The 12975-nt window shown below is 43.8% G+C and overlaps 2 protein-coding genes across 6 annotated transcripts; both read left to right on the plus strand.

Annotated features, from left to right (window-relative positions):
- The first annotated feature begins 105 nt into the window (after positions 1–105).
- Positions 106–3216, plus strand: LOC142992706 (uncharacterized). 3 transcript variants are annotated; one of them, XM_076143230.1, is made up of 6 exons: positions 106–215; positions 318–492; positions 730–924; positions 1418–1552; positions 1845–2000; positions 2580–3216. In XM_076143230.1, exons 1-6 carry the CDS (start codon positions 157–159, stop codon positions 2835–2837), a joined length of 978 nt encoding a protein of 325 aa, XP_075999345.1. In that variant the 5' UTR covers positions 106–156; the 3' UTR covers positions 2838–3216. The 3 variants fall into 3 exon arrangements, with proteins under 3 accessions (XP_075999345.1, XP_075999344.1, XP_075999346.1); XM_076143229.1 differs by having other exon boundaries at positions 110–215; positions 315–492; XM_076143231.1 differs by lacking the exon at positions 730–924 and having other exon boundaries at positions 110–215; positions 315–492.
- Positions 3217–6404: 3188 nt separating this feature from the next.
- Positions 6405–12782, plus strand: ccp110 (centriolar coiled-coil protein 110). Of its 3 annotated transcripts, XM_076142634.1 has the most exons (14): positions 6405–6514; positions 7130–7301; positions 7849–7977; positions 8656–9904; positions 10133–10254; positions 10400–10580; positions 10667–10776; positions 10893–11009; positions 11144–11245; positions 11378–11494; positions 11592–11665; positions 11775–11840; positions 11976–12035; positions 12392–12782. In XM_076142634.1, the coding sequence occupies exons 2-14, from the start codon at positions 7137–7139 to the stop codon at positions 12465–12467; spliced, it is 2568 nt and encodes an 855-aa protein (XP_075998749.1). In that variant the 5' UTR covers positions 6405–6514; positions 7130–7136; the 3' UTR covers positions 12468–12782. The 3 variants fall into 3 exon arrangements, with proteins under 3 accessions (XP_075998749.1, XP_075998748.1, XP_075998750.1); XM_076142633.1 differs by lacking the exon at positions 6405–6514 and having other exon boundaries at positions 7095–7301; XM_076142635.1 differs by lacking the exons at positions 6405–6514; positions 11775–11840 and having other exon boundaries at positions 7095–7301.
- The last annotated feature ends 193 nt before the right edge of the window (positions 12783–12975 follow it).

Genomic DNA, 12975 nt, shown 5'->3' on the forward strand with positions numbered 1-12975 from the left:
GATGAAGTGATGCACTTTGTTGGGTGCAATTGCATTGGTTTGTTTGGATCTGTTTCCTGTGAGTGTTTGTCTAGACTCCGGACCCAGCGACTGAATACACACACACACACACACGCTGTTATTTGTGTTGTGGTTTCAGCCAGTGTGGACGTTGAGATGGGAGCCCAGTGCAGCACCTCTCCGAAAACTGTAGACTGTTTGTACGACATCGCCAGGTAAGTAGCGCCAATGCGGCAAAGAGATTCTCTTTGGTTGACTGGTCAGCTTTAAGTATGAACTTGTTAGTGATGTACTGTAATTCCTGTCCAAACAAGCAGCCATGCAGGTTTGGTTCCCGACACCTCCCTGGACTCCTCGCTGGCCTCCCTGCTCTCCATAAACTCCTCCCAGGCCCTGGTGCACCAGTACTCCACCCTGCAGAGCCAAATGACTCGGCAGCAGAGGTTTGACTTCAACCGTGACCTCCACACCACCTTTGGACGAAACTCCACGGTCAGGGAATAAGTACCATACATGAGTGTAACCACTAACCACAGCCAGGACCTTGAAGGCAGGACCGCATTTGACCAGGATTATGTCATTGAACTTTCCTAACACAGGAAGTAAATGTGTTAATTAAAAAAGGGAAAGTCAGGATTGTCCAACTTGCTTGCTTCTTCACACTCTCGTATTGATGCAACCAAAGAATAATAATCTAATTGTCCGGCTGTGTGTGTTTTGATGGCGTAGGTGAGTTTTGGGGGTGTGGGCGTGGTTGCCCTGGCTCTCTCGGTCCTCTTTGAGGTTTTAGCCCACCATCGGACCACCAGGTCAGGCCAAAGGAACCCTGTAATGCGCCCTCCACTTCCAGACCCCATACGCAGGATATTTGGGGCTGGTGGAAGGTCAGAGATCAACTCCATTGCCAGTGAATTCCTCAAACAGGTGGCTGGACTGTAGACGTTAGTACAGTTTATCCTTCGTCCCTTCCTTCTTTTCTTCATATACCAATTTGTTCAAGTTTTAGTTATTTTCCTTATACAATTCTTTATCATTGTTGTGTCATCCTGAAGTTTTCTCCATAGGAAGAGGTTTTTAATCCTTTATTGATTAAGAGTATGGGTAGGCGTAAGAGTATGCAATCACGATTTGGTGAGCACCAGATATTGGGTCATATTTATAAAGGTTACCGCCAGCTTTAATGTAACATTATGGTTAAATCCCATTATTCTAACGCTTCCGCTCATTCATTGATGTTAGTTCCTGGCCTTTTAAGTAGCTGACATTCCATTCCCGTTCAGTTTTTGAGGTCATCACTGCGCTGCATGCGACCACTTTGAGTAGTACACAGTGCACAGTATCGGTTGATATTTCTTGTTCTTAAAATTACGATCTTGAGCCCCAGAAGTCGATAACTCAGTCTAAATGTACTTGTCAGGTTCCTGGTGCAGCCAATGACCGGGTGAAGATGACAGAGCTGCTGGAGATTTACGAGGGGAAGCTGCGATTGGAGCTGAAGGATTTCTATGACAGGATGATGTTCGTGGACGGGAGAGCTCTCAGCACTGACGGGGTCGGCTCCATCACCCATACGCAACAAACATAGTCACTTTGTCGCTTTGTTACTCCAATCTGTCCAAAAGGTCACATGTCTTTGTAGCCGTTAAGCCTCAACAACACAGTTTTCAAATCAGTGCTGAACTTATTTTATCATTTTAAATGAAGTACTCAGATATAGGATAGGAACAAGAGTCTTTCAAGGATATCCTAAGAAAATGTGGTAAATCTAAGATAAACACTTAAACTAAAATTAAGAACACAGGGTGAGACTGGTGTTAAATCCTTTTGTTCTGCTTTGCGTGCAGGTGAAGCAGTGGATGAATGGAGCTGCTCTCCACATCCACACTTTTCTGCACTGGAAGCGTTTGACCGATCCATCAGCAAGTGAAGACTTGAGTCTACATTACCTGCATGGTTTGGACCCTCTGGTCAAGAGCTATGAAGACTACCTGCTGGGAACGGTACTTGTTTATAATAGCATTTATAATTTGTTAGAGATTCAGTACCTACTATGCTAAGAAGTAGGAGGAAACAGACATTTTGCAGGATCCCTTTAATGTGGCCGAGAATGATGCTTTAGTTTGAGAGAATGTGGAGGATATGACCGGTGTGCCCTTCCCGGTCTTGCATTTCCCAGAAACTATTGCGATCGAACCAAAACAATAATTTTATTTCTCTTACGATGCAATAAAGACGATCAATAACTGAAAGGATTTTAATGTGAAGGTCCATTGTACAGTTTGATTTGATTGCCTCTTATATCTGGCTTAAGGCTCTATACTGTGTTAAAAACCGAAACCCTAATTGACAACCAACAGCAATCGAAAACTTTGAACTTTGTGTTTCTTGACAACATGCTGTATTAAGAAAAGTAATGGTTGAATGAAATTTGTGGTAGATCATCATGGTCCTCACAGGATGACACCTTGTGATTTTGATGACCTCTTCTGTCGCACCAACAGGAGAGGTCATGTTTACTGCCATGACAAACTGTTTACTTTTTGAAACATATGAGACATTGTGCCTTACCGCACCCACAGGTGAAGGTCTTTTCAGCATCGAGTCGCAACCCAAGGGGGATGCTCATAGTGGAGCCGCAGAGGAACGTGAGCCATGAGGTTCGCCACCGAGTTTGCGAGTCTAAAGCCATCCAGCAAGCACTAGTGGAGCGTTTCCTGTCAGACCAGGACCTGCGGACAGGGAAGGAGTTCTTCCAAAGCTCCCACAACCACCATGACGCCCTGATGGCACAGCGAGCGCGCTTCCAGCTGAGCATGGGGAGGGTTTGGAAACACTAACAAAACCAGGACAGATGGGTGTCAGTCATTTCAGTCTGCTTTTTAATATTTTTAATGGAGAACCACCAACATTCCAAAACCTTCCTTTGCATTTAATAACTTTTTTCATTTACATACATTTATTGTTAATCACTTGAGTCTGGAGGGAAGAAAATGCCACATTTCATGTTCTTGTGAGCTCATTCTGACAGTCAGCATTGCATATAATACATTGGGGAGATGTCCCGATTTTTCAGGAGACATGCAATAATACTTCACACAGAAGTGCGCTCACTACGTCTTGATTTAGCAGCAAAAATCCAGAGAGACAGAAAGCAAAACTGAAAATAACAATTGCATCATACCTTCATGCTCAATAAAAAAAGACTCTTTAAATGTGTCAGCGCAAGTTTTCTTCAGTTGTTTTGTGCTTTCATGTTTACTGAAGTTCTCGTGGTTTCTAATTGGAATAAGAAAATAAAATCAGATTGAGGATTAAATACATATATAAGGTCTGTAAACAATATTTCTTTATATTTGCTAGCAAACATGTCGAGCTAATACCAAACATTGGTTGGGCTGTAAAATTTCCTTTAATTAACTTTGTTCCTCAGAAGGACACTTAAACAGGCAGCACATTTTGTCGTGTTGATTCTATGATTGTTTACATTCCTCACATTTTGACTGAAAATGGACTGAAGGTAATCACACTAAACACATGCAACTGTAATTTGCAATGTCAGTTTTAAATATAAAATCGTTTCAGTATTGACAACACATCAAGGAGTGATGCTATAAAACAAAATACATTCTTTTACAAAAAAGAATATCAGTAGCTCTAGGCAGCCACAGTTGGACCATCTTCAGTCCAACTTCAGTTCAAGATCAATGGCAGGAGTAACTAGAGATGCTGAAGAGTGTAAAGAGCAGCGTATGGGTTGGTTGCTAAGGTAAACGGTTTCTATGTTTTGTGTGGTTGATTGCATAAACAGGGTTACTATCGTCCTATTCAAAACAGCAAACAGCAAATCAGCCATGCTGCCTTGGTACCAGTTGGAAGCCACTTTCTTGTCCATATGCCTTTGGTCGCCCAGTACTGCCGTACCCGCCTTGATGTTCTTTAAGCCACAAGTGAGTTTTTTGGTCCAATGACGCAAAAATATGGGTCTTTATCTGTTTCCACAGCCTGAACATCAGTTTCTCATTTCCTTTCTGAATAGCATCACTCTCAGCGACTCCATCGTCTTCTTCTTTGTCTCAGACTTGTGGTTCTTTCCCCGAGGTGTTTTCTCTTCCATCTCGTTCTCACTGGCGTTTTTTGCCATTTGCAGCATTAGTTTCAGTTCCTGAATCTCTTTCTTTAGGGCGGCATTCTGCTGGCTCATCACCTCCATCCCTGTTTCATATTTGTGGGCCATGACCTCTAGCTCCTGTCTGAGGGCCACGTGTGGCTCCATAGAAAAAGGAACTGTTTTCTCCTGGAGATTCTCCTGAATAGGACTAGCTACGGAGCTGTTGTGTTCGGTCACAATTACGGGTAACATTTGATCGATCTCTGTACTCCTTTTGCTCAGTGAAAATGTAAGTGAACGTCTCATAATGTATGTCAACATCATCGTTGACTTACAGACTATATTAAGGCTTTTGTTCTGAAATAAGATGACATCATGGATCAATGCATATTTGAAACAATGAATCAATGACATCATGGAATATTGTAGTGATGATCTAATCTGAGCCTGTTTTACATAACCAGCTTGAACAAGTTAATACCATTTCCTGGTTTTACATCCCAATCAAGCCATTAATTGATTCTATAGAGAATCAGGACATGAAGTCAGACAGTACACAGAAACAGAAACAGCCATAATAACCACTCTGAAATTTAACTTTTGAACATTAAGTCATAGAATCTACAATTCCTCTCGATTCCTAGGATCTTTCTGCAAGCATTCATATTGGCCAAACCCATTCATGCCTGAACATGAATTTTGTTGCATTTTGCCAAACATTTTTCACATATCGTCTTACAGATTTAGCCACTTTTGACAATTTTTCATGTAGAATGTCTAGGCAAAGCCGTACAAGTTTTGTTTATAATAACAATGTTTTGCAACATTTTGAGTGACCGTGGCTCATTCTAAATCATTCTTCTCTCTGTACAAAGAAATAAACCACACTAAGATGGTGTTTACAGAGGCACAACAATCATTTGAAACTTTGAGGCCATTTGTTTATCTGAAGATGAGTGCCTGAGCGAATGTCAGTGTTGTCAAGACATGGCCAACCTTGAATCACATGTACTCTGCACATTATATGATCACTTTTCATATTTCTTACCGCTATATTCATTCATGCGGTAATGCAACATAGGATCATTTTAACACAATGTGTGTAACATCACGATTTCATTTGATTCATCCATATTCCAAACAGCTATATATCACCTACCTCAAAGACAAAGCACATTCCATTGCTGTCCTTCAAGACTGCTTAAACTGCTTTGTTACCTCTATACAGCAGTAGCTCAGTCCATAGGGGACTCAGCTGGGAACCGGAGGGTCGCCGGTCCAAGTCCCCCGTCTGGACCAAAAAAGTGGACTAGCAGCTTGAGAGTTGCCAATTTGCCTCCAGGGCACTGCCGAGGTGCCCATGAGCAAGGCACCGAACCCCCAACTGCTCCAGGGGTGCCGTAGAATGGCTGCCCTGCACCCCCTCTGTAATGCATGTGCTAGTCGCATGTGATAAACATTGTGAATTGCATGTGACCTGACAAATAAACTATCTCAAATCTTAAATACTTATTTAGACCTCTGTGCTGTACTCTTTTCCTTGGCCAAGTCTTTATTAATTGTATTCAAAGAACATGTGACACCTCTGCATAGGTTTTCTATGACACACTTGGTCAAGGAGGTTTTTCCCATCATTTGTAGTATCAGACAATATCAATGGAAATCAATGTGTGCATGTGTAGGCCTGATTTCCCTCACCATAAATGATTGGTAAAATAAAATGAATTAACACAAAAACACAACATAACTTAAACAGAGTCCGCACTTTCATCTTTTTTTGCAAATTGTTTATTATGAACAATGAGTACCAAAAAAAATTACTTCGATAATCACTTTGATTTCAGATTCAGGTTTTTTTTTTTTTTTACCAAATGGTGTAACAGTTTTAAATGTTTTAATCTATGCATCTCTTGCGCAGTCTTATTGGTTGTTTTTGTGCAGTCTTATTTGTCCCAGACAATTATTCGCAATAATAACGGCGTAATTATCTGACAGAACGAGGGCGCGTTCCATTTTCTCTCATCTGACTCTTCAGCTCTCCTCTCGTTCCTTTGCGGCCTTTTCTCTTCGTGACTCGACTCGCCTCGCCTCTGTTTCAAAACATTTCCGGGTTGATTTTTATTTCCTTCTTTGCACGAATGTCATCGATCGATTTAATTTGGTAAAGGTTTCACATGTGTAGGAATGGAACGGGGCCCGCGCGTTGTCGCCAGGAGGCGCTGTTGGAGCCTGTAACAGTTGAAGATAGTGATGTGCAGCCTCCCGAGATTGAGAGAATCACAGTGTACAGATCGTGGCAACCGCTTTGTTTCCCTCCTTGCATGTACGTATTCTGCGTTTAACAATCGTCGAGAGGATACATTTTTCTGTTTTACCACGCACCGTGAATGCAGCACTACACCCGAGGTAAGTAACTGCAACGAGCGCCGGGTGTTTATGAATCGCTGTCCTTCTGCCTGGGCACAGCTGTTCTGTTAAAACGTGGATTCCTCATTAAAATGAATGAAAAAATGAATGTCAGATAAAAGGAGCCTGGAAACAGCCGGCTTAATCTGAATACAATCAAGTAACAGCTCCGTAGAAGAGAACAACAGACCATCCGTATAATTCAGTGTGTAGACGGCATGAGCATCAGTTTGCGCTAATTGTAAGGAGACCTTTGATTTAAAGCTACGTATAACCGAATACTCATGATAGCTATGGAGCAAATGACATCATAGGTGATTTTGTTGTAATGTATACCTCCTGCACATTCCAGAGGGTATTGCATTATCAGCTCTGAAGGGTCTGCACTATCCATTTGCTGACAAATATGCCGGAAATAGAACCCCTTATTGATTAGATTAGCTTTTTTTCCCCTGTGAGAAATTGAATTGGGAGTCAGCAGCCTGATCAGATAAAAAGGCATGGCAGGAATGTGATGAGTGTGATCCAACCTCTAAAGGTAGACAGGCCATCCTTTGTTGTATTCGTCCTGCCAGTGCTAACCACGGTGACATGGCTGTATGTTGTGTGTTTCAGCGTGTGAATGTGTAGGCGTCCAGCGATGGAAAGCTATCAGGAATTCTGTCTGAAGAGTGTGGCCATACTGCAGCAGGGGGAGGAATTCAAGGAGATCGGACGAGAACCACTTTGTTCTCCGAAAGCTCGCTCTTTCATTCTTTTTAATGGGAGAGCCGTGCTTTTGCCACTGGTAAGGAAGAAACAGAAACGCAAGGGGAACTAGTTTGAGATGTAACTTAACTGATGAGTCACTAAAGTTTCTTTTTAGCTTTGTGAGCTCATTGTTTGTTTTCTGCTTGTAGAAACCTCCAAGAAATACAGTTTGGATCAGTTCTGATCATGTTCTTTCCTGAACGCAGAAGCAATATTCTTAATAATTAATATAGCTAATCTGAGCAGTTTGTAGGTGATTTTATTGCCATGAAGTTGACTTTCCTTTTTGTCTGTTTGTCTGTTTGTCTGTCTTTGTTTCCCTGGAGACTCCGTGTATACTTGCCATGGTTATGTCTTTGTTACTCCACGCTGCTGCTTGTAACCCAGCATTATGTAAACATTTCACTTATAACAACAAGAACATCAGGGCGCATATTCTTCTCACAACCTCCAGCGGCCGTGGCTCCAAGATGACCTTACATCCCATTCATGGGATGAAGATGAAAAGATCAAATTCAAATGAATTCCTGTGACAATATTGCTTCAAAGAATGTCATCATCTCATCATCATTTTCTTTGTCCAGCTAAGTGCAGAGCAGCGTAGTGAGATGTGCGAGTACAGAAGGAGGGCGGCCCAGCTGGAGGAGCGCAGGGAGAGCCGGAGGAGGAACGGGCTTTTGGCGGAGGTTCAGGGCAAATTGGACCAGGTGCAGGTCAGTGGCATAGTGTGGTCCAGTAAGTTACAAATCATGAGCGGGGAGGGGTCATGTGGGAGGGAGTGGCTCAGTGGGTAGTGCTTCCGCTTGGGAACCGGAGGGTTGCCGGTTCGAGCCCCTGCCGAGGTGCCCCTGAGCAAGGCACCTAACCCTCAATTGCTCCCCCCTCTGCGAAGGGTGGTAAATGTAATGTAAGTCGCTTTGGATAAAAGCGTCTGCCAAATGATCGTAATGTAATGTAATGAGCGTAAATGTTGACATGGATTTTTAATACTCCTGTTCAGAACAGAAACATTGTGTCATGTTCCATCCAAACAAGCTGAATCTGAAATTATGAAATTTGCCCGCGTGTACATGTGTGCTGTGACGTGACACACAAATTAAATTACCCAGTCTGACCCAGAAAGCTTAGTGACATTTCCATTCATGAATACAGGTTATCTGACTCAGCATTTTCTCTGCTTGGCTGGCTATTTCTGCCTGGTGATGCATCTAGATCAAAACCATCCAAAATAAAACATGGTATAGTTGTAGCAGATATTGATGTTTTCAATGACTCTGATTGTATGTTACTCCTCAATCTGTGTCGTATTTGCTTAAGCCATCAGATTCATTTTTGGGATCAAGCAATTAATTGATGATGAGTGGTAACTATTCCTCACTGTCTTTAAACAGGTATATGCTTTACCAAATGAAGAGGTTGTCAAACAGCCAGCTTCACCTTGCCAGTCCATTAACTATGAGACCGTCAATGGCTACACTTTGGTCACAGACTCACCTGGGCTACCAAGAGACTCTGGATTTGAGGTCCGAACAAGTGATCTGTGTGCTGCTCCCTGCGCCGAGCCTCTAAATCTTTCCCTCAATGGCTTCAGGAAAGAGGAAGTGGAAGTAGAGAGAGAAGAGAAGAGTGAGGAGGAGCAGGAGGAGGACGAGGAGGAGGAGGCGGTGGACATTAGTTTGGACAGCCTCCTGAAGAGATCAAGGGAGTATGTAAAGAGAGAGCAGAATCAGACAGGGTCAAAAGTCACCAATATGGTCCCCCAGACTCCCCCACCTGACACTCTCTCCGAGAAGGAGAACAAAAGCTGGAGCCCCTCGGGAAACACTGGCATTGAGTTTGGATTCAGTCTGCACCATAGTCCCATAGGTTCACCACCACAGACTAAGAACCAGCTTCAAGTGCTGTATGACCAGAGTACCCATCAGCCTGGGTGCATATCACCTAGTCTGCCTGACCAGTATGCCCGTGGCCTTCCTATTCCGGCCACAACAGTTACTGCACGTGCACCGTCGCGCAGACCACGCCCAGTTTCTGCAGGGAATATCCATATCTCTTTCCCCATTGACCCAGAGGACCTGATCCCCCGAAGTCCATGTAGGTCAGAGGAAGTTGATGGTGGGACTGCCTGGGGAGAAGCTTTCTCAGGGGCCAGAAGGTGTTCTTATCAGTGGGGCTTTGTTGGGAGTGGAGATGAGGATGGCAGTAGCAACTGCCGATCCAATCACTGTGGTACCAGTCCAGTACATAGTATTTGTAGCCCTGCCAGTGTCTCGGGGCCCAGCCTGATGGGGCACCATGAACAACTCACTTTAGGATTCCGCAGACGCTGCCATACTTTGGACAGTCAGCTTCATACCTTCCAGTCTGGTGTTGAGCACATAGACCGCAGCCAGGAGAGGGTCCCTCGCTTCATGGCTGGGGTTACACGACTGGCCCCGAGTCGGCGGAGTCCTACAGTCCCCATGAACCAGTCATATGATGTAGAGAGTCCCTCAGCCTCTCTTTTAAGGCCTCATGTAAATCCTGACTTGTCCCAGGTCAAATTCAGAATGGAACCCGATGACCATCATGGGCCAAACAATGGCAGAATCACACCAACTGCCCTCAGAAATGTCACTGAGGTGCAGGGCAGCCAGGCAGGTACGTCTGTGAAGTTTAGACTGGAAGCCACTCATTATTAAACACTTTGTTCGTTTAAATAGACATTTATGAAGACATGCAGACCTACATTATGACAGCTACACATTAATATCACAGGTGTAACATTTGCATGAAGAACAAATATCGTTTTGCTTAAGGAGCAGAAAAAGTCCAAAATGATTGAGTTAAACGCTAAGTAGTTCTCTGTATGTTTGTGCACATCCTCAGGAGAGACCCAAAGCCGAGCACAGGCTCTGGAGGACATGCAAAGGCGACTGGAGGAGGAGCATGCTCTGCAGATGTCTCTGCTCCTGGCAGAACAGGAGAAAGAACAGCATCGCCTCCTTCTGGTCAGCACTTTGAATTACATGATCTGTTCTAAATAAACAGTATATAGGTCCTAGAAGTAGGTACATGTACAGGACTCACAAAGGGGACAGAGGTATTACTATTTCCTGCTTCAGATGTATTGTGTGTCTGTGTGTTTGTGTGTAGGAGCTTGAGCAGACAGAGAGGAGTCTGAAGGAAAAGGTGTGTGAGCGGCCTCTGAGTGGTGGAGATGCCTGGGGTCAGAGTCGTAGATCTGTGAGTGACAGCTGTCCTGTTTTTAGCCCTACCTGTCCAGGACTAAGCCCTGCCCACACACCATCTGAGCCATCACCTGGACACACTTTAGGTACTGCACCACTGTGGTGTTTGTATGATATGACTTAGAATTCAGAAAAGAAAACATAACGTCTCCATTTGTACTTCTCCGTGCAGGTTTCCACACTCAAGTCAGTTCCAGTGTGTCCTCTCCCTCCGTCCAGCCTCCTGTCTTTCTGTGGGGGCCCAACTGGGGGGCGAGCAAACCACGAGCACGGATGAGTCTGGTGGGTTGCAGACGGAGGCATGACTGTGTGTGTCTATATCAACCTTTGTTTCTTCCAAGTTGTGTTCTGTTAAATGCAGTCACTTCTTTGTCAGTTATTTTGCCCATGTTCCCCAGGTTCTCTCAGAAGAACAGCAGAGGGCACTTAGTCGCATTGGTGCCATCACTCGTGGCTTCCTCACACGCAGACTTCTCAAAACGGAGAAAGTCAGAAACCTACGGCAGTGTGTGGCGGTGAGATTACACACAAACACACTGACATGCTTCATACATATCAACCAAGGGGGAGATACTCAGCATATATATGTCATCATGTAGCAATCTGGGAAGAGAACGTGATGGTGTGTACTGTATGTGTGTGTGCTCAGGACACACAGGAGTTCATCCACTCATTCCAGACTGAAGCTCCACAGAGGAAAGGCACCTGCTCAGCACAAGACCTCTCCCTGCAAGAGAGAGTTAGAGCTCATGTACGAGTACTCACACACACACATCAAATACACACACACTGCACATGCACATGTACCAGCTGTATGTACAGTCTGACACTACACATATTTACTTCTTAGTGTTTGAGCTGACATGCATGCATTGTCCCTCAGCTGCGTGCTGCTCTGTACGACATCCACGACATCTTCTTTGAAATGCCTCTGGAGGACCGATTAGCGCTGCTGCAGCAGGACAGGGAGCTCCGAGCTGAGAGGAAGCTACGAGATATGGTAACCTGGGATACACAGACACGGGAACACACAGTTACCAGAAGGGACAGTTTTATTAATACATTGTGGTGTGGTAACTGCGGTGTCAAACTCACAGGAGAAAGCCAAGTGCCTGAAGGAGAGAGCGCTGCTATCTGCTGCTACACAGAGGTCCCTTGACAGAAAGAAGAGGTAAGATGAGGGGAATATGTGAGATGTGATATAGCGATAATATAGCGATGTGCAGTAGCGTTGCAGTGAAATGCTAATGTTGTGTTGCGTTTGTTTGCTGCTCCTTCAGAGCTGGTGAGTCCCCAGCACAAGTTAGAAAGTTGCAGTCAAAGCCAAAGAGCCCCACTGCCAACAGGTGCAAAACAGCTCTGTGATATTGTGTCATTGCTGCCTACCAGTTCAGCAGCATTGTGACGGTTTTGTTTGCTTATATTTTGCTGTGTTCTTAATAAACATTTTCACCTTTACATGCCCTTTTCCGGTCTCCCAGAGTCCTAAAGCCAAGCCAAGGCCAAAACACTCCTCTCTCAGGTCAGCTGAACCGCCAGGGGTGAGTATAGCCACGACCTCATGTTCCACAATGCTTATTTTAATTTCCTCTTCTTTACATTTTGCTGCAAAAAGTATGAAACTATGCAGTTTGATATGTGACCAATTGACATGTCTTTCCTTATGGTGGTGTAAATCATAATAACACGTAATGAGGCAGCATTACTGTTGTTTGCGACATTTAAAAGTCGCCAGATAGAACCTGGTTCAGGTGGAGTTGAACTTCTGCGTTTATACCAGAATTCAAACATTCTTTTGAATAGTAGTAGAACAATCATGTACAGAAATTAATGGATTTCCACTAAACTCTGTGAACCCAGCAAATGTGGTGTTTTAATGGGGTTTTTTTCCTGATAGGAGTTGGTCTAGAAAGAACCCAGAGGAGAGAGTGAGGAGATCAGACTCCTTGAAAAAACGCTACTCTGTAGGTTAACCTCCCCTGCTCCCAAAACTGGAATGTGCCATTGCAAATCCAGTCAGTGCTGCTATGAGCATGATTGTCTCTAATCTACTTGCTGGAATTCACCACCACATCCTACCTTTTAGATGGCACAATGGCATTATTCTTAACTGTTGTTCCTTGTCACTGCAGCTTGACTGTTTCTCAACTGATTTGTGTGGCGTATTCCAAGACTAGATACACAGTTGTAAGAGTTTTCTTTTTAATATCCACTGAAAAAATACTTATATATACTGTCATATGAGGAAAAACTAAGAAGAGACAAAACAAAGCAAGGTGAATCTTATGCCTTCCCTATATGTCAGATTTTATCATGTCTGTTGTGTTCATAATCGTGTAAAACATGCTTATATGTAATTGCCTCTCCATCATTCCCAACTGTTGTATAGTTGCCATGAAAATACAGAATAGTACAGAAAACAGTCTACAGTATATGGTGCATTATTTTTAAAGGCTTTGAGTATCTATTTGTGCTTTTTTT

The sequence above is a fragment of the Genypterus blacodes genome, unplaced genomic scaffold, assembly GCF_046128005.1.
Source record: "Genypterus blacodes isolate CSIRO-AG114 ecotype Tasmania unplaced genomic scaffold, CSIRO-AGI_Gbla_v1 ptg000022l_1, whole genome shotgun sequence".
Lineage (NCBI taxonomy): Eukaryota > Metazoa > Chordata > Actinopteri > Ophidiiformes > Ophidiidae > Genypterus > Genypterus blacodes.